At 57.1% G+C, this 20165-nt stretch overlaps 2 protein-coding genes across 9 annotated transcripts; one reads left to right on the top strand and one right to left on the bottom strand.

Moving 5' to 3' along the window:
* The first annotated feature begins 342 nt into the window (after positions 1-342).
* Positions 343-3322, top strand: TMEM218 (transmembrane protein 218). 2 transcript variants are annotated; one of them, XR_013924063.1, is made up of 4 exons: positions 343-499; positions 583-685; positions 2763-2986; positions 3181-3322. XR_013924063.1 is itself a non-coding variant. In XM_080366873.1 (3 exons), exons 1-3 carry the CDS (start codon positions 390-392, stop codon positions 2895-2897), a joined length of 348 nt encoding a protein of 115 aa, XP_080222999.1. In that variant the 5' UTR covers positions 343-389; the 3' UTR covers positions 2898-3322. The 2 variants fall into 2 exon arrangements, 1 of the variants encoding a protein (XP_080222999.1); XM_080366873.1 differs by having other exon boundaries at positions 2763-3322.
* A 5131-nt stretch (positions 3323-8453) lies between these two features.
* On the bottom strand, positions 8454-18812 carry SLC37A2 (solute carrier family 37 member 2). Of its 7 annotated transcripts, XM_080366870.1 has the most exons (20): positions 18675-18812; positions 16178-16259; positions 15996-16083; positions 15580-15658; positions 15258-15393; positions 14746-14822; positions 14484-14650; positions 14021-14058; positions 13598-13780; positions 13335-13425; positions 13194-13256; positions 12600-12685; positions 11660-11708; positions 11280-11353; positions 10720-10798; positions 10503-10600; positions 10087-10151; positions 9760-9808; positions 9198-9230; positions 8454-8720 (listed from the first exon to the last, which is right to left on the bottom strand). In XM_080366870.1, the coding sequence occupies exons 1-18, from the start codon at positions 18731-18733 to the stop codon at positions 9766-9768; spliced, it is 1557 nt and encodes a 518-aa protein (XP_080222996.1). In that variant the 5' UTR covers positions 18734-18812; the 3' UTR covers positions 8454-8720; positions 9198-9230; positions 9760-9765. The 7 variants fall into 7 exon arrangements, 5 of the variants coding, with proteins under 5 accessions (XP_080222996.1, XP_080222997.1, XP_080222998.1 ...); XR_013924061.1 differs by having other exon boundaries at positions 9760-10151; XM_080366871.1 differs by lacking the exon at positions 9198-9230.
* Positions 18813-20165: the final 1353 nt, after the last annotated feature.

Consider the following 20165-nt stretch of genomic DNA (forward strand, 5'->3'; position numbering starts at 1 on the left):
GCCTATACAACGAGCAACGCTGGGTTAATTAAGCACCGATCCGTTTGCAGCGGGAGCAGGGATAAGGGAAATCCCCGTTGCACCGGGACCACCTGCCAGAACCGGGATGGAGGACTCAACCACGGGAAGGGCAGCGGCTGGAAGAGCGTTCGTGGAGTTACCGGCCGTCAGGGGGGCCAGGGCCAGGGCCCACGTGTACAGAGCCCGGTGGCGCGCCCCTGCCTCTCGCGGCGCGGGAAAAGCGCTGCCCCGCCCCCGCGCCCTGCCCCCGCCCCCGCGCCCTGCCCCGCAGCCAATGGGAAGCGATGAACGAGAGGCGGGCGGCGCTGATTGGCTCGGCCACGGAGGCGCGGCGCGGTTGCTAGGCGGAAGCGGCTGTGGCGGGCGGCATGGCGGGCATGGAGCTGGGCGTTGGGCCGGGGGTGCTGGTGCTGCAGCTGCTCTGGGGGCTGGTGCTGTTGCTCTGCCTGGCGCTTTCCCGGGCAGCCAAGCGGGCCCGGTGAGCAGCGGGAAAGGGGGTGTGGAAGGTGCAGACTAGGCCGGCTTTGGTGCTGAGGCCGCTCCGCCCGCCTCTCCCCGCAGGCTCGCCGTGGTGCTGGTGACGCTTGGAGCCGCCGTTCTCAGCGCCGCGCTACTGCTCTTCCCCCGGGAGGACAAGGGTCCGCCCGCAGCCGTCGCCGATGAGGTGAGCCCACGCCGCGGCTTTGCGTAGCCAAGCGGGCCCGGGGATAGCGGGGCGTTACCTCAGGGTTGGGCCTTTATGTCAGCGGCGGCCCCCGTGGGCGCCCCCAGGCCCTGGGGATGGGCCTTTACCTCAGGGATGCCCCAAGGTCGCCCCCAGGCCCAGGGCATGGCCCTTTACCTCAGGGATGGCCCCCCATGGGCACCCCAAGGCCTTGGGGATGGGCCTTTACCTCAGGGGTGGCCCTAAGGGTGCCCCTGGGCCCTGGGGATAGGTCTTTTCCTCAGGGGTGGCCCCCAAGGGCACCCCCAGGCCCAGGGGATGGGCCTTTACCTCAGGGTAGGCCTTGGGGATGGGCCTTTACCTCAGGGGTGGCCCCCAAGGGCACCCCCAAGCCCTGGGGATGGCACTTTACCTCAGGGTGGGCCCTGGGGATGGGTCTTTTCCTCCAGGTGGGCCCCAGCAGCTGCCCTAGGTCCCAGGGATGGGCCTTTGCCTCGGGGATGGGCCTGTGCTGCCTTTTGAGTCTCCTGCGGCTTCATCTCTGGTGCAGGCTCCTGTTGGTGCAGGCTGTGTCACTCATGGAACAAGTATCTATTTATCTCTTTAACCAAATCCCTTATTTACATGCTGTTGTACATGACCCGTGGGTTTTAGCTCCCATTCTCCCAGGCCCAGGCCCAAGGGGCTCTGTGCAGGAATCCCGCTCCTATTTTTTTCCCTCCCAGCTCAGCCCTGAGCTCCAGCAGCTGCTGCTCCCCCTTTGCCACCCCCTTGCGCAGTTTAGTCCACAGCTCTCCATCTTCCATCGCACCCCGGAGCGTGCCGATAGCCATGTGGCAGGGAGCTTTGATAATTTCCCCTCTAATTCTGCAGCCTTTCGCTTTGCCCCAGCTCTGTTTTCTGTTTTGAAGCCTAGTAACTGCTCTTCAGCTCTCTTGTAGGTTACTACCGTGCTCAAGCGTGGAGCCATCTGCATTTTTAGACAGCGCCTTGTCTTATGTTGACAGGCACAGGGATCTGCCCCGGTTCTGGGTCACATCAGGCTGCCTGAGCTGCCATCTTGAGCTTTCCCACAGCTCGTTGGGCTTTGAATACACAGAGTTTTGTGGCGTTTTAGGTGCCATTTCCTCTGTTCTATTATTAATGCACATTAATTATTGCTTTTCTAGATCTTGATCTGTGTAAATCCTTACTAAAGATACTTGTAAGTTTTTTCTTTTCTCTGCCTTGCGTGGGACCTGCTCGTGTAAAGGTTAGAAGCAAGATGAAGGGCAGCCGAGCGCGTGTTTGTGCCCGGGAGGCCGATGGAATGGGAAAGCGCTTGGTTTTTTTTTTTTTTTTTTGGATCTTCAATTGGACTGGACCTGCCCTGACTATCAATAATACATGACTTGGGTTTTCTGCACTGAAACTCTGCTAATTGGCTAATTAAAAAGTGAAACGTGCAGAAGGAGCCAACGCTTTGCTCACAAGAGACTCTTTCTGCAGCAACACCAAGGCTGAGCGTGTGCTAATGCAATTTATAAAACTGAGCTGGGGGTGAGCCAGGCTTTGGGGTAGTCTCAGGAGCAGAGGATGATTTCGTAACCAACCTTCTTGCAGCTGGCTTCTCATTGTGTCTTGTCTTGCCACTGTATCCTCTTTTTTAAAATCTTTTTTTTTCTTTTTCTCCCCATTTCCCCTCTAAAAGGGAAGAATCGTTTGCAGTTCCTTGCAGCACTGGTAGGTTTGTGACTGGGGCGTGCTGCTGCAGGATCTGACTGGCGTTTCTTCCCTGTGTTCAGTACTGTGCTGCTCCTTTCCTCCACAGTAGCTTTCCCGCGAGTGACTTTTTTCAGAGGAAAGAGATTCTTTCAACCATTTGTCACACACCCCACTTCCAACAGGGAGCTCCTATGTCAGGAATGAAAAGCAAATGGAGAAATCTGGGGGAACCCCAAAGCTTTTCCTCCTGGGGTGATCTTCTCTGACAGTACTCTTTTCCAGGACATTGGCATGCTCCTTCCAGGCTCCTGGAGCAGACCAAGGTGGTAACATGTTTTGTGGTCTTTTGGGTTTTTTTTTCCATTCTCTGCAGATTGTGGACACCTTCTTTATTGGCCGCTTCGTCCTCCTGGCCGTGATGAGCCTGGTCCTACTTGGGTGCCTGTTCCTGCTCCTGATTTACCACCTCATGGAGCCAGTGCATGCCAAGCCACTCCACAGCAGCTAGCGACAGCTGGAGACAGCAGTCCCTGAAAGAGGAAATCCCAATTTCATGGAAAATAAACCAGGAAGGGAGACCAGGAGACTGTTCTGGAGGTGAATGTATCGTTTTTTCTGAGCTCAGAAAGAACCGGCAAAGCAAGTGAAGTGTGTCACTTGCATCCAGTGCTGTGTGTTTCATCTTGAAAAGCAGAATTTGAACTGAGCGTGAGCACTCGCCTGACTCTCCAGGGGGGTTCAAGCCTCTGTAGACTGCAAAGGTGTTTTAACCTCTCTCTTCTCTTTTACAGGAGAGTTGAAATCCATGCACTTTGTACTACACTTCAGTGTAATGAACTGAACCGAGATGGTTTGTTATCGTTATCCACAAGAGATGGTTTGTTACCATGCCTTTTTCACCTTATTTTAATAAAACTCTCTGAGAAACCCCGACTCAGGCTTCATTTATTCTCCAGGAATGTCACCTTTTGCCACCCTTTGGTGCCAGTGTCTCTGAAAACTGCCTTTTGCTGTGGCAGACGTGGGGTATTTTTGGGAAATTCAGCCTGTGGTTGTGGATTGTTGGAAACGATCCTTTTGACTGGAAACCCGATGCTTTGGAGTGGGGAAAGAACAACATGCAAAATAACGCCCAAACAGGCAAATTAAAATCTCCCTTCTGCAAGAATGCAGAGGAAAGCCAGGTCTCATCTCTCCCTGCGCTAAACAATCCTGCCAGCCCACAAAAACCCCTCCTGCTTTTCAAAGCTCAAGCGTCTCCAGTGTGTGTTGCCACCTCGAGTTGTCATCCTGGGTGGGGAGTTGAAGGCTTATGGTTCCTGCTACCCTAAAACATTGAAGTGTTGCTCACGCTAGTGCAGATGTTTGGAGTTTGTAATAGACTCCAGTACCTTTCCTTTTGTGGGGGAAAACCGCTTTTTATGTTTTCCAGCAGCAGCGATGGGGTCAAATCCCATTTCCCTCCCAATTTTGGCATTGAAACTGGGGGGAACAGCCCTGCTGAAGTGTAGCAGGGAGACTGAGCCAAGCTGTTGGCTGTCAGATACCTCCGTCTCGAGCCTGTGCTGCAAATCAATCTGTTGATAGCAGCTTGTGCCGTACTTAACTAGCAATAATTACTGCTTTGGCTGTCTTAGCCATCCCTCAGTAGAGATGATTTCTTGCGTGAAGTCTCACAAGGCTTTTAGATTTCTTGCAGGAGAAAAGCATTTTGGTGGCCCGGAGTATTGTGTGACTGGTTTTGGAGCAGGGAAGGAGCCGTCACCATCTATGCTGTGCTGGGGAGAGGTTCCCACAGGTGCCTCGCAGTAGCTGGGTGAGGTGAGTTATGCTAGAGCTCGTGTTTTCCAACCCTGGAGGGATGGAGCTGCTCAGCATTTCACGGCTGAGTGGCCAGTGGGTATTGCTGTGAGGATAAAGCCGAGTGCGAGACAGTGCCGCAGCCCTGAGTTGTGTTTGGAGGCAATATAGCCAAAAACCTGAGGGCAAGAAACACAGCTCTCATACAGATATTTCCCCCCCACCCCCACCCGTTTTTAGAGATTTTTTTTCTTTTGGATTTTTTTTTTTTTTTTTTTCATTTTGAACTGAAGATGGTGAATGGTAAATAAAAGAACCGGCCAGCTTCTCCCAGCCCTGTCCTGACAGTTGTCAGTCACAAAATATTAACATCAGGACATGCAAGATTAATAAGGCAGAGCGAGCGGGCTCGGAGATGACACTTCCCCTGCAGAAAATGCCCCAGGACACAGGAGCCCTAACTCAACCAGCTAAAAATGTGTAAGTACATTTCAAAAAAAGGGCAGAGGAGAGGTGGCTACTTCTGAGCTGCGTAAATGCTCCATCCCTTCCCATCCTGGAGCCTATGTCCAAGGGAGTTGAACTATCGTGTTAAGGAACACGCCGAGCATTTATGCAACACAAGCGCATCGGGTCTCTTGGTGATTTCGAAGTTATGCCTGAAACAAAATTCATATTTAATTCATCATCTTAATAACATTTATGAACACGAAGCTAGTCTCGCAGCTCGCTCCAGCTCCACGGCTGCCGTGTCTTTATTCCCCGTGCTTGGTGTGCCGCGGTGGCAAGCGGTGCCAGCCGGAGATGGCAGCGCCTTGCCAGGCTTCCAGTCCGACAAATGGGGAAACCGCAGCAAAAGCGGCTGGCGCACTAAAAAAAAAAAATCAACCCTAAAAGCAGGAATGTGAAGCTTTTTCCAGTTTCGCACCATAAATACACCCAAGATATTTGCTGTTTCTGTTGGCTTAATCTGGTTGTAACTGAAATGAGTCAAAAGGCTCGTGGTGCCGGGGATGTTTTGGGGAGAGCGGAAAGCGACGCTGCAGGAGGGACGCGGCGGCTCCTGCAGGAGGAGGCCATTTCAGCGCTCTCCCAGAAACCCTGTTAATTGGGAAAAGAGCCCCCTCCGAGACACTCTGAGCTCCATCCTCATCCCTCGCCACCCTCGGCAGCGGGGAACGACCGGCTGGATGAACTCAACATGAGCTCTCTCTGTGTATTTATTTATTCTGGGCAATCCTGCTCCTCCCCGTGCAGGGGCTTTCCAGACAGTTCCTGTTTATTTTTGGGAAAGGAAAGACCGCATCAATGAATCGGTATGAGCTGTAGCTGCTTTCCAACCAGCCCCAAATGGTGACTTTTTGCTGCCATCCCCCACCCAAACCTTCAGCTCCTGGAGGATAACCTTTCGCCAGCACATCCACCTCCATCTAGCACCCTGATTATTTTCTTTTGCAATTAATGTGCAGCAGGAGGGCGGGTTTGGCTTAAATCCCAATCTCTCAGTTGCTGGCAAAGGTGTTGGGAGCTGGGGAGGTGTTATAGCCAAGGAGCCCTGCTCCACCCTAGCTTTCTCCCAAAACTGCGAGCAAATGATCCTCCATTTCCTCTTGCAGGGTGGGAGCGCCTGGTGCTCCGTGTCCTGAGGTGCCAGCCCCATGCAGGCGAAAAATCCTGCTAAATCCCAGCGAGACAAACCTGTCATGCCAGAAGGGATGTTTACACAAGATTCTGCCTGCATCAGGAGGAGGGCGGCCAAGCTGCTTTCAGGTCAGGTGGGAGAACAGCCCTTGTCCCTGCTAAATTCCCTGCCTGGCTCGTTAGAAACGTGCAGGGATGCTCCCGCACTGGGATGCTGGTACCCAGCTCGACAGAGGCTCGAGCGACCTGAGGTCAGGCGGTCCCTCCTGCCCGAGGCCGGGTGGCGAGCGGTGCCGGAGCAGGGATGGAGGGAGTGCAGGCGTCTGCAGGAGAAACTCCTCTCCTTGATTTAAGGTCCTTCAATGACTGCAATTCCTCACGCCTCATGCTGCGTTCTGCCGGCACTTAATTACCCTCACTGGTAAAAGCTGGCCTCTTATTTCCACCTTGACTTTGCTGACTTCAGCTTCCCTGCTGTTGAATCCCACTTTGCCTTTGGCTGCTAATTAAAAAGCCCTTCAGCGTTTGCCGGCTGCTCCTTGCATAGGTAATTACGGACCGTGACCCAGCCACCTCTTCACCTTCCCAGCAGCCCGGTGGACCGATAGCATTCCTCCAAAAAGACGTGCGACCCCTCCCCAGGCCAGCTCCTGGCAAAGCTGGGCTGAAACGGTATCGCTGCAGTGGGGGCCGTGGTGTCACCTATAGATCTGTGTTCACCAAACGGCTCCTAATGAGCCACAACGTGGTTTTTTCCCCATCCGTAGGACAGCAGCGGCCACGCGTTCATGCTCTCCTGTGATGCTGTGGGGCGGGGGCTCGTGGCGGGGGGAAAAGCAGCAGCCCCCGCTCCTGCAGAGGAGGAACGAGACGAGGTGAGTCTTACAGACTTCTACCAAAAAAACTCAGCTCAGTTTAAACAGTCCTTTGGCTGGGGCAAACCCAGGGGATCCCCCCCCCGCTTTCCCGCCCACCCCTCAGTCTCGAAAATCTCGTGGAGATCTGGGGTTTTCTTTGGCATTTGGCTCTTTTTTTTTTTTTTTTTTTTTTTTTTTAAAGTTTAAAACTGCTGCGGGCTGTCTGCCCTTTCTCCTCGCTCCCAGCAGTGCAGCCAAGGCTGCTCAGACTTTCCAAACACGAGTGGGACACAGCCCAGACCTAAATTTGTCCCGGAAAAACTATGAGCAGCTTCAGCAGGAGGTGGTGGGGGGTGCAAGGAAGAAAAGGGGGAAAAAAAAACACCAAAAAGCCCCCAACCAACTTGCTTTTGCAACACCCCTGTGTGTGTGTCAGGGCTTGTGGGATCTTTTGCTTGAAAATGTGTTCTGCTGGCATCGTGGAGCCTTGTGCTGTCTGTCAGAGGCCCCGTGTGCCAGGAGCCACGCAGCCTGCGGACGCAGCATCACAGACCCCGTCCCGACACCTCTTCCTACGGCTCCATCGCCGTTTGCCCCAGGGAGGGTGTTATTTTCCTGGGAGAAAGGGTGACTGGGGATTTTGCTTTTCTCTGCCTGCCCCATCGTTTTCCTGCTTTCTCCCCCAGGGACCTGCAGGCAACTGGCAAGTTTCCAAGCCCCATCGAGCATCCCTCCTGTCAGCGTGGAGGGGACCGAAGGCTGTCATCATCCAGCCACCAGCCACCTCCAACATGCAGCTGCCACTCTCCAGCTTCCCTGTCCCCTTGTCCCACTCCATCGCCTTCCAGGGAGCTGATCCAACTGGCCAGCAAGTTTTCTTTTTTTTTTTTTTCTTTTTTTCTTTTTTTCCTCTTTGCTGATGAAATCAGCACTTAATAAAACCACATCAGGCCCAGATGTTTTCTCCTCGGGTTAAGATCCAAGGAGGTGAAGTCAATTAGAGTTCAGATTTATACTGGGCATAAACACAGCCCCTGGCCCCTGGTACTGCTCTCCCCGGGGCGGAGAGCCGGAGCCGGCCCGGGTGCAATCCCTGGATGGCAAGCAGGCTGGGAAACACACCCCGCAGCTCGTCAACGCCCCGTGCGCCCCAGCTCCTCGCACATCAAAGTCGGGGGCCCTGCCGTCAGCACACAGCTGGCTGCACAGCTGGCCCCAGCCTTAATCAAGTGATGCTGCCGGGGCCTCCGAGACCCAACTCTTCCCCGGGGAGCCTGCGTGGCTGACAGGCCAGCGGCGCCAGTTGAACCTCCTGGGGGCTCCTAATTACGCGGCATCTAACGAAGACCATCAGCTGGACCCGGAGCGGCCACAGCGTGTGAGCAGCTGGTTGCTGTGGGGGCTGATACACGGCTGCGGGTTCTCCTTTTGCAGCTAAATGGTATGAATTAGGAAATATAATAATTGGGAAGAATGCTGTTTGGGTTTGGTTTTTTGCAGCGGGATGAGACGAGGAGTAAAACCAGCCTAATTTGGGCTCAGTGGAAAGCCTGGGGATGCTCATTACTTAAAAGAATTGGTGCTTTGGTGGTGAGGCAGTGCTTTAAGTGCTTCGGCACCCTCCTCCTGACCAATATTGTGAAATACCAAGTGCCAGGATGGGGCAGGCTCAGGAACAAGAGGCTGCCCGTGGACAAAAGCAAGGAGAGGGGTGCGATCACCACCCCTGGCCGAGCCCCACCAGGAAGTGGCATGGAGTAGCAACACCGGTTTTGCATGTTTTTATTAATAAAATGGCCAAGGGCAAAGAATCAGCCCAGAAAACCGGTCAGTGGGGGCCCTTGGACTGCTCCTGGCCGCTGCCTCCCTCTGAAGCAAACCCACGCTGGCAGTGCGAGCCCGCGGGGCCGAGCCTGAGCCGTGCCTTGGCTCTGCCCAGGCAAACCCATTCCCGGCGTGCCCCGGCCCCTCTCCTCCCTCCGGGCCTCTCGGCTCGGGGCGGCTCGCGGGGGGCACCTCAAAACTCCTTAAACCTGCAAAGGAGAGAAGCGAGGGGCTGAGCGCGGCAGGCGGCGGCCAGAGGTGTCGGGATGGGTGATGGTGCTGCGATGGGTGATGGTGCCGCAGCGCTGCCGGAGCGATGGAAAGGGAAGCGTCTCTGCTGGAAAAGCTCAGCCCCATCTGCACCACAAGCCCAGAGGGGAAGCAGGCGCCAAGAGGAGAACTGGCCGCCGGTTTTGGTCTGGTCAAAGCTGAAATATCACCCAAGAAACCCCCAGCCTTTGCGCCTCCTCTTTGCAAGCTGCTGAGGAGACAACGTGTTCCCAAAGCTCCATTCCCCAAACCAGCTGCTTCCCCAGCACAAAACAGCCAGATTTTTGGTGTATACGGCGGCAGGATGGTGCCAACCCAGCCAGGACAGTCCTTGCCCCAACCAGCCCCGGCACAAGAGAGCGGAGCCCCACAGCCCTCCGCGGGCGGCCGGGGAAGGAGGTTTGGGCTGCACTTACCGCAGCGCAAGGCCCAGACTATTGTTCTTTCACCTGCAAACACAAGACATAAAGGACCAAACGTTCGCGGGAGGTCTGGCACCCCCACCACCGGGACTGCCTGTGGCCCCTCACCCCTCAGCGCTCGCAGGGGAGGGGACTTCGGTGCGATGGGAGTCGGGCCAGTGCTGATTTGGAGATTATTTATACCCTCACTGCAGTGATTTGGCCGTGGATTTGATTAGTGAGCCCAGACTCTGTGTTAATCAAGCTCATTAGCACAGTGGGCAAGTCAGCCTATAAATTTGGCCATTTTAGGTGCATTAATCAATGCCAATCGATTGGGTATCTGGGCTAGCATCTCGTGAGTCAGCTGAAGGCAAGGATGCGCCGCCCACCCACCCGTCCACACTCTTCCTCGGCCGTTGCAATTTCATCCTTTGATTCCCAAGCTTGATCTCAGCCTTTAAATTTTCACTGGAGAGGCTGTGTCTAGGCTGAGCCTGCCAAGCGAAACTCGAAATCAGGGCGAATCAGGCTTGCATTTGCATTTAATCCTTGGGGCTCAAGTGGAGATACTCACACTGAGCTACTTCCCATCCAGCACTGACTCTGTGAGCTGCACGCTAGAGCTACAAAGATACAAGGATGGCGTCTTTAGCACCAAGGGAGTTTCTCGAGGCTCAGGTGGCTAAAATCCCCCGGGTGCTGCCCTGGCTCGAGGTGGAAATGTCTCTCTGTGCCCACAGGAGTGAGACGTCAGGCAGCCGGCCTCGCGACGCCTGACGTGATGCCCGCGCAGTGATGCAGCAGTGACAGCAAGGGATAACACACGTCTTTCCAGAGCAGCATGGATGCCGTGTTTTGGCACTGTGGGACCAGAGGCCACCCTGGGGTGGTACGTACGTACCCTCTCTTCCTCACCATGTAGCCACACCACCCACGGACTTCTTTGACCACCACACGAGTGAGGAGCTGCAGAGGGAAAGAGGGGGGGGGGTGTATCCTTGTGGGGCTGACGGGTCTGCAGCCACCGGAGACTGCAAAGCCATCAGCCCCAGCGTGAGCATTTCCACCACCAGGAGGGAAATTTTAAGGCTTTTGCAAGGGAAGAGCGCGTGAGCTACAGCCATGAACAGAGGAGGTCATTGGAAAAAGCCAAATGAATGGAGGCAAAGGTCTGGAGAGCATACGGGGCTTTGCAATATGCCCAGTACCTGGCTGTTCCCAGGGACCATCCCTGCCCTCCACGGGCGAGCGGGCAGCTAAAAGGGAGCCCTTGAATATCCAGGGGAGCAAAACGAGTCCCAGTGAGGAGCAACCTACCAGGCAAGCCAAGACATCGGCTGCTATCAGCATGTAGAAGACGTTATTCCAGCCCGTGGGGGAGATGATCCCTGCGAGCAGCGGCCCCAGCGCAGCACCTGTGAGGGGACATGAGCCACATTAGGCGATGCCCTGTGCGGGGGGGGGAGAGGGGACCAGGACCCCCCCCCCCAGCACAGGGGGAAATCAGCGCTCTGCATCCCCCAGGCATACATACCTATGGATCCTGTGCCATCAATGATGGCCGTGACAGTGGAAAGGGCTTTGGCATTGCCTTTGAGAGACTCGTGGGTTCCCTGCAGGGATGGAGGAGTAAAATATCAAAAAGAAAAACAACCTCGGGGGCCACAGCTGGCAAGTCCTAGTGTGAGGCCGTTCACACCCCGGGCGGCAATTCCCATGTATCAGACCCAGCTGTGGGCAAAAAGATCCGAACTCGGACGCTGCCCGCAGCCAAACCCCGGAAAAACCTGGATCGCCAACAGCGAGCAGCCGTCCCAGGTTTCCCAGCAAATTTTCCCACCCTGTGCTCCGAGGGAGGTGCGGCAGGGCTGAAGTAGAGTCACACAGCCAAGGTAATGGGACAAAAGGCTGTGTTTAAAGGAGGGTGTGAACCGCAGCACAAGGTGTGAGAGCCCTGCCCTTCTCCGCTGGGCTCCAGAGGCATTGGGAAACAGCTAAAATGCAGAAATGGAAGCAAACATCCCTCTGGGAGGAAAGGGAGCCACTTGTGGGTGTGCAAGAGCGGCGTGCCAGGCTCTGAGGTGTGCCTCTTACCAAATCTGCCGAAACTGCTGTCGTGATGAGAGCATAGGGTCCGTTCACCAGGGCACCGCAGACTATCAGCATCGCTGTGAGGAACACGCCAGCCACCGAGATACCCAGGAAGAGATTAGATCTTTTAAGTGCAAGGAACAGCAGGACGTTGGGGCCATCATCCCCGGCCCATGTGTGGCCATTGCTGTTCCACACATCCACCTCCCGTCCATCTCTGTTTTCCCCCAGACATCCCACCCCGCGGGCAGCAAAGACTCATCCAGCGCCGCCCTCTCCCAGATCCTGGACCGGGAGCTCAGCTCCAGAGGAGAAATAAAGGCGAGTGAGTCCGCAGCGTGTCCCACCACCCCTTCAGCGGCAGGCGCTGGGGAGCTCCTTACCTATCGACGTGCCGATGCCGTTCTGGCCGATGTGGTTATACAGGAACAGCTGGAAAAGAGACACGAGATTAACCAGTCATGGTTATTCCAGCTGTTTTCCCAAGCGTTTTCCTTGCAGCAGCACCCTGGGGACAGGATGGAGAAGGTGGGGACTTGAATTATCACGGGCGCCAAGCTTGGCAGGCTCCTGCCGCTACGCAGCGTCGGGACAGGAGAGCCCCAGCCGGGATGGGGAGCTGAGCGTGCCCTTGGCTCTGCGTCCCGCCGTCTGCCTGCCAGATGAAATACCTGGCAGCCGGCGAACAGAGGTGCTGCCGCGATTTATGGCCCAGCGAGGCTCACACGCCTCCTCGCCGGCTGAAGGCAGACGGGAACTCGCCTGCCGGCACTGCAGGGGGACGGGGAGGTGACGCAGCCCCTCTGCTTTTCAGCATGCGCCAGCCTCTTTGGAGGGGAGAGGCTCACAAGCCAGCGCCAGCCAGGCTTGGATTACAGCTAATTAGCCGCCTTTTTGTGGCGGCAAAGCCAAACGAGCTCCTTGCAGGTGCTCGGGAAGGACGGCCCAGCCAAGCGCCGGTGGAGCATGAGGCCATCGGCACGGGGGCTTTTGGGATGCAAAGCAAAGGGACCAAGCTGGACCAGCTCAGTGGAACCCCCAAGGCTTTAAGACACAGCAGGGCTATGGCAGGATGGAGGGAAAAAAACCATAATGGGGTTTCTTTTTAGCTGTCAAAGACTCTACAATCCCCTCCCAGCCCCCCATCTGCACATCCACCCTGGGAACATCTGGGCACGTGGATCGATCCCCCAGCTCTCATCTCGGCCGAGCGCGTGACCAGCTTATCCCGGGTGCTTGGGAAGAAGAAGGCAGCCGTGACTCAAAGGAGCTGGAGGAGAGGAAACCCTCGTGACTGAGGTTTTTCCCTATGTGACAACGCACCATGGGAGCAGCGATGATGAGCATCACGCAGCACGTGGTGGCTCTGCCGCCGGTGTAGTCAGAGATGAGGCCAGCAAAGATCCCCCCTGCAAGAAGAAGTCGCAGGTGTCAGTCACGCCACCCCGCAGCAGCAAAGCTTTGCCCTAGCTGAGCCCAAATTCCAATGGGAAGCTGCACCGTGGTGCTCTTTCATCCCCCAACTTTTGAGCAAAATGCCCCCAAGGCTAAATATAATAATATCAGAGTGAAGAGCTTTGATTTATCCCTACCACTTTCTCACTGCAGATGGTTTCCCTACACTTGCATGCAGCTCTGCTCTCCTCCACACTTGTAAAATGTATTATTAATCTAAGAAAAAGGAGAGCCTGAGCAAGCGAGACCCAAGGAAAGGTGTTGTGACGGTCACGTGGATGGCAAAATAAAAGCAAGGGGGTTTTGCTGCCTACTGAGTGCTATGAATGCCAAGTAAACCCCACCATGGTGCTCCAGGGAAAAGGATTGTGCTACCTACCTGTGGAGGGGATTTTCAGTCAAGGCCAGGATTGTCCCCAAATCAATCCCGATCCACCCCCTCTGCCCAGGCATGTGACAAACCTAAAATGCCCCCAGCGTCGAAGAGGGTGGACAGGTCCCCAGCTTCCTTGGCACCAAAATGAGCTGCGAGGGAGAGAAGAGGGGTGAGGAGATGCTCCCCTGGGCAGGCTTGCTCCTGCCTCACCACCCCCAAAAACTCACCCACGTTCACGATGTAGAGGGGCAGCCAGTACAGGAAGGTGTAGCTCACCAGCTTGGCAAAAAGCAGGCAAAGGGAGAACTCCACCACACCCTGGGAGGAAAGGAGAAGACATCAGAGCCTCCTCCTCCTCCCAGCTTCCTCCAGAGGGTGGGTTTTCCCCCCAGTTTTCTGCCCTGTGGGCACCCCACTGATGGGGTGAGCTGCCCTGGTTTTGCTCTTTCCTCCATCCCCATCACGATGCCAGAGGCATCCTGCAACTCACGGGTATCCGGAGCGCCCCGAGGAAGCTGATGGCTTCAGGCTCCTCAGCTGGCTCCTTGGGGCTGTCGGAGCACTCCGCAGTGCTCTGGCCGGAGATGCTCAGCGGCCCCTCATTGGACATGACCGCTTCGGGATCCTTCGCATTGGTGGTCACTCCTCCAGCATCCTCCTCGTTGGAGGCCATCTAAAAGCAAGCCAAGAGCAGGAGACGTGGCTCTCGTTGCTGGAAGGAGCTGAAACATCCAATTTGCTGCCAGAATGTGACCCGGAGGATGCTTACACCAGAATAGCAATGAGCATCCTCTGTGACAACTGAACATCGCTCTGATTTCTGATGTTATGACCTGATGCCCTGGTTGCTTCACTGTAAAGAGCGACCACCCCACCCAGGACAACTGGACCACTGGAAATCGATTCAACTCACATGATGCAGAGGTGGACTGCAGCCAACGTCCTCGGGATCTGCAGGGAGAAAGGAGATCCCGTGAGAGCCTGGACCAGCCCTGGTCCACCTGCTCTCCCTCCAGCATCTGACACTGCAGAGGAGAAACGTGGGGCTGGGAACCCCCGGAGCTGGGCAGCATCTCCAGGTACTCGCTTCCCAGCAGTGAAAACCCCCGGTAAAATCCCAAAGGGCTTCCCAAATGTTTCTAAGAAAGACAGGCTGAGAGGAGCAACCAGCACAGGGGCTGAGCCTGCCTGGATGACCCCAAAGGATGCTGAGCATCCCCGTGGTGGTCATGGTCCACATCCCTGCTTGCCACAAGCTGGCAGTAAGTATTTAGGGTTCCCAAAGACACTTGGAGACGAGTAAGGTGAAAAATTGTGGCCCTGCTGATACCAGTGTGACACCAGTCACCTGCAGTGCCCCAGATGATGCCACTCACACTCCACCAGGAAGAAGAAGCAGACGATGCCCACAGCGGCGATGATGATGCCGGGCACGATGAAGGACAGGCCCCAGGCAGACGAAACCCAAACGCCAGCGATGAGTGACCCTAAGATGTTGCCGACGGACGTGTGGGAGTTCCAGATGCCCATGATCAAACCTCTCCTGGAGGGGATAGAGCCAGGGTCAGTATCGCCAGGGCGGCTGCCGGGGCTGGCAGGGACCAGGACCAGGGTGGGACATGCCGGAGAAACACTCACTTTCCTTTCCCAAACCAGTTTCCGACGCATGCCACGACAGAGGGCCAGCCCGTCGTCTGCACCAGCCCGTTGCAGACCTGGCAAGAGACAGGCAGCACCACGCGGTGCCGTCGGGCACCTGGCACGGCATGGACTCGATCCACACAGCCCCCCATGCCATTCTGGGCTCAAAAATAGCCACCCCCATCCCAAAACTGTCAAGAAAACACCCAGTTTGGGTTGGTTTTTTTTCTTGCTGGGGCAATCCGGAGCCATTCGGATCCTTCCCGTGGCTAAATTGGGAGCGGCTGGTGTTGCCAAACCGCCTGCCTGCCCTGCTTATCAGGACAGGCACACCCGGTGGTTTCGGCACCCACGCCACGTGCAACTAGGTTTTGCAGGGAGTGGAAATGCCTCGCATTCCCCTGCTCAGGAACTGGGCCACTCTTGTCCCCAAAAGCCACCAAAAAAACCCCTGGATGAGGCCACGGTGGTAAAATCCAGAGCCGGAGCATCCTCCAGCGCGGACGCACCTGCACGAGGATGAAGTACCAGAGGACGTGGATGTCCCAGAAGTAGCCGAGACCAAAGAGTGCGGTGAAGAGCCCACTCAGCACCATCCCCCCCGACAGGTAGTAGCGCAGGGGGAGGCGCTCCCCGAAAATGCCACTGGGGAGAGAGGGAAGAGCGCAGCCAGGAGCTGTCACAGGTGATGCCACCAACGTGTGTTACCGCACTGAGCTAGTGCCTGAATCCCAAGTGGATCCCAGTGCCCAGCTCCTTTCCCATTAGCATTCCTGGTAAACTGGTGCATACTGGTGTGTGGAGGGAAAGGGTTGCAAAGGACTTGGGTACCTGATAAACATCCCGATGGCATAGGCCACCAGGAAGGCATTATCCAGCGCCCCAAAAAGCTCCTTGTAGTTGTCCCCATCTGGAAAAGAAATATGGGGGCCGCGTCAGCCTGAACCCCGTCTTCGTCCCCTGTCCCCAAAACCCTCCTTCCCGGGGGGCGGCTCTCGGAGCATGGCCGGGTGCCGTCGGCATTGGGACCCGCTCCCATCCCGGCCCCCGTTTCACCACCCGCTGCTGCCCTTCGGCCCGGGAGCACCGGGCAGAGGCGTGCCGCTTAATTACCTCCGGCTGCCTAACGAGCAGCCGGCCCCCTGCCAAAATCTCTGGCCACGAGCTGGCTAAGGGCATGGGGGGGAGCCCATCTCTGCTGCCATGGGGGTCGGTTTTGGGGTGATGGGGGGGGGGCTTAGCCTTACCGAAGGGTGCCCAGCTGCACCACGTGGTGCTGTTGGAGTCATTGCGGGGGTTCGGACCCAAGGCTGAGCAATTGGGGTGCAGCTGGCTCTGCGGGGGGAGGGAAGGGGTGAAAGCGGGATGCTCAAGGACCCCCCGTGTCCTCTCTCCCCGCAGGTGTGGGGGGTGCGAGGCTGGAGCTAACCTTGACGATGCTGATGGGTTTTCGGGAGAGGTGGTAGCTGGTGTAGCAGAGGAAGGTCAGCACCAGCGTCAGTCCCCGATAGCTGCAGGATAAAGCCAGTAGAGAGGTCAGGGGTAGGGGGGCAAGGGTGGGGACGGGGTGGGGGGGCCTGTCACCATCCCAGCTAGCAAAGCCCAGCCTGGCAGGGATGTCTTGGCTATCTCCAGCCTCAGCGATAGCCGTGCTCTTCTTTCCCCAACCCCAAAATTCATGCTTCTTGAAGAAAACTATCAGGTAAACGCGGCGAGAGCCACCGCCGTGCCAAGTTGAATCCACTCCGGATGCAGATGTGACTTTAGGATGCACACATGCAGCTCCGGTGCCATTTAACCTGTGGGGGTCTGAGAAACACATGGGAAAAGGGGGAAAATGGGGTCGTTTCTGTTTGTTTCCCCAACAAAATATTCCCTCAGCACCAAACGGGGACTCTGCTGCCGGACCGGTGAGCTGAACCGGCTCAGGCAAGCCTGTAGGGAGGCAACCACACACATTTCTCGCCAAAAATTGCTAAGGATGTGGCTTAAAAAGATCAGCTGAGCTTTGGGGAGAGTGCTCATCAGCATTTCCCCTTCCCCAAGCAGCTGTCCCAGCAAACCGGGGGGTGAGCAAGCGCCTTCCCGGCGTCACAGTGGAAACAGGGCACCAGATCGCAGCCGATTCATCATCATTCCCAGTGCTGATTATTAAGACAAACTGGGAAAAAAAAAAAAACTGGGGGTGGGTGGGGTGGAAAAGGGTCTGGGCTCAGGGATGGGCATGCTGCTGCCAGGAAAGCTGATGGATAAAGCCTGGAGAATCCAAAATAAGATGCAGCGTCCTCCAGAGCGGGATGAACATCTCCAAGGGGTCTCATCCTGCATTTAGGGAGGGTTTTGCAGAGGGTTTTACGATAGTGCAGTGGATTTGAGTGGTCAGGGGCAGCTGCGGCACCGAGAAGTGTCACGGGTTACTGAAGTTTAGAAGAAAAAAAAAAGTTGTGGTTGTTTGTTTTTTTTTTTCAGTTTTAACCCAGCCTACCCCTCTTCTCCTCTTCACAGTTTCGATTTACTGAACAGCAGCAAGTACAGGCACCCTGCAAATCCAGGGCAGCTTCGAGACTGCACAGCAGCTGAAAAATTGCTGGTTCCCACTCCCAAAAAATAAACAAACCCCACCAAAATCACCGCTGCTGGCTGCAGGGCTGACCCGAGGGGAGCAGAGAGGCCACAGCGAGGAAGGGGAAGAGAAACTCCATGTGCGGTACCCGACTGGGCCGGATGCTTGGGGTTGTTTTTTTTTTTTTTTACCCCATGTGTTCTGGCAGGGAAAATTACTGCTGATGGAAAAGCACGGGGGTTGTTTGGCAACAGGCTTTCAAAAAATAAATACATTAAATAAAATCAAACCAGCAGCGAGCTTGTCACCTCGCCGAAAAGGAGGGGAACCAGCGTTATCTCCGTGTTGGCCACATCCCACTGAAATTTGAAGGCAAGGGCCTGTCACGTGCGGGAGGGACAGCTTGAGGCTCAGCGCTTGCTGCTGCCCATCTCGGGGTCCCCGCGCATCCCCCTGCCCAGCCCCGCAGCGGCTGCGTGGGGCTCGGTGCCCTCCGGCCCTGCGAGGGGGGCTCCAGCTCCGGGCCATGCCCAGCCCCCGGGATCGCTGCCCGTGCTGCACCGGGTCCCATCTCAGGGAGGACCCAGAGCCCAAGGGGCGATGCTTGTCCCCGGGCGAGTGGCCACTGGTCCAGGGCCAGTCCCCATTCTGGTGCTGGTCCCTGGGCAAGTGACCCCCCGCCCAGTGTTGGTTCCTTGGGGCAAGGGAACCCTGCTCCAGTGCTGGTCCCCACCCCAGTGCCAGTCCCCGGGTCCGGGGCACATCCCAGTGTCAGTCCCGGGGCAAGTGACCCCAGTGCTGAGCCAGTCCTCAGCCGGTGCCTGTCCCTGGGTCTAGGGCACATCCTGGTGCCGGTCCCCGGGTGAGTGACCCCAGTGCAGAGCCGGTCCCCACCTCAGGGCTGGTCCCCATCCCGCTGCTGGTCTAGTCCAGGGCTGGTTCCCGGGCAAGTGACCCCGGGGCAGAGCTTGTCCCCATCCCCGTGCCGGTCCCCAGGCGAGTGACCCGGTGCACAGCCGGTCCCCATCCCCGTGCCGGTCCCCATCCCCGTGCCGGTTCCCGGGCGACTGACCCCGGGGCAGAGCTTGCCCCCATCCCTGTGCCGGTCCCCTGGTCCAGAGCCAGTTCCTATCCCGGTGCCCGTCCCCATCCCGGTGCCGCTGCCCGCACCCCGGTGCCTGCCCCCCATCGCCGTGTCCCGGTGCCCCCAGCCCGGTGCCCCGGTGCCCCCAGCCCGGTGCCTGTCCCCAGGCGCGGCGCCCCGGTACCCCAAGTCCGGTGCCTGCCCCCATCCCGGTGCCCCGGTACCCCCATCCCAGTGCCTGCCCCCATCCCGGTGCTCCGCCGCCCCCCCCCCGCTCACCGGCTGTCCCGGGGGAGGGCGCGGAGCAGGCGGACGCCGGGGGCGAGCGCTGCCCTCATGACGGGCGGCGGAGCTGCCGCTGCCCCCGCGGCTCCTTTTCACCGCCCCGCGGGGCCGCCGCTCCCCGCCCCGGCCCGGTCCCGCCCCGGCCCGGCCCTGCCCGCCTCCCCCTGCCCCGGGGGGCGACACCGGGGCGGCCCCCAGCCCCTGACCGAGGGGAGCGGCTCCCGATCCGCCTGGAAAGAGGGAAACGTGAAGCCTGGGACACACACACACACAGGGGCCGCGGGGCTCTGGGATGTTCCCCAGATGCTGCTTATCCAGCGGAAAACGCTGGGATTCATTTTTCCACTCACTTCCCCATCACCCCCCAAAAAGGCTGTGGTGCCCCGATTTCAGCTAAGCCCCCCCCCCCCGACATGCTTTTGGGGTTATTCGTGGGGATTTGGGGAGCCACGCGCTCCTCTCCCGTGGGTTTTGCAGCAGGAGAACCCCCCAGCATCCAGGGATCCCATTTACACCCGGAGCAAGGGACAGACCGTGAGGCCAGGGAGCACCAGTAGCTTTATTTAACCACCACTGCTCCAACCTGAGCCCCAAACCAGCCCACGGCCCTTCGGGGGGTGCTCCAGCCCCTCCGGAGAGGTGGGAACAGGGGTCCCCACGCTGCGAGCAAGGGCTTGGGGACCAGCCAAGGGAACACTTGTCCTCAGCTACCCCAGCACAAATCCCTGCCCTGAAATCAGCTTTTAAAAAAATATAACGCAACCCGCAGTTGCAGCTTGAGCCCTTTGCTTCCCCAGCTCCACCACGTGGAAAAAACCTCAGGGGCCAGATCCTGCCCTTCACAAATGCACTCAGCACCCCTTATCAGGTCCGCAGCACCTTCCCCTGACGCAAACGGCAGTTAATAAATAGCACCAACCGCCGCGGATAGGTGGGTGAATGATTCTCCAGTGGGAACAGAGGAGCATCCCCCGGCTCAGCACCTCCCCGCTACCTCTGGACCGGGGTCGTGGGTTTGCTTCGCACCCAGCGGGATGGTAACAGGGAAAAGAAATCACCCGGCACGCTTGGCCACCCATTCTTCCTGCCGCAGTTAATATTGGAGAGGCAGCAGGAAAGGGGCCAGCAAGCAGTAAATATTAATGACAGGTTATGGTGCAACCTCCGTCCAGGAATGCACTACCCCACCGCCATCATTTTTGGAAGAAAATATCCTGCTCCAGCAAGCCCTGCTGAGGGGCTGCAGCAGCACAGCAAGGAGGAATGCTCTCCTGGAGATTAAATAGGGATTATTTTTTTTTGTCCCCTTGGAAAAAGCCCTTTCTGGAACAAAATTGAGGCCGTGGGCGCATGGGTGGATGGTACTGGAGCAGAGGTCCTCACCTGGAAAAAAGCAGAGGAGCAATAAACACCTGGCTCTGGACCGCGACCCAAGAGGCAGGAACTGCAGGAGTGGGAAGGAAAAGGAAAAGCAGGAGTGTTTCT

Source organism: Falco punctatus (assembly GCF_963210335.1).
Source record: "Falco punctatus genome assembly, chromosome: 16".
NCBI classification, from domain to species: domain Eukaryota; kingdom Metazoa; phylum Chordata; class Aves; order Falconiformes; family Falconidae; genus Falco; species Falco punctatus.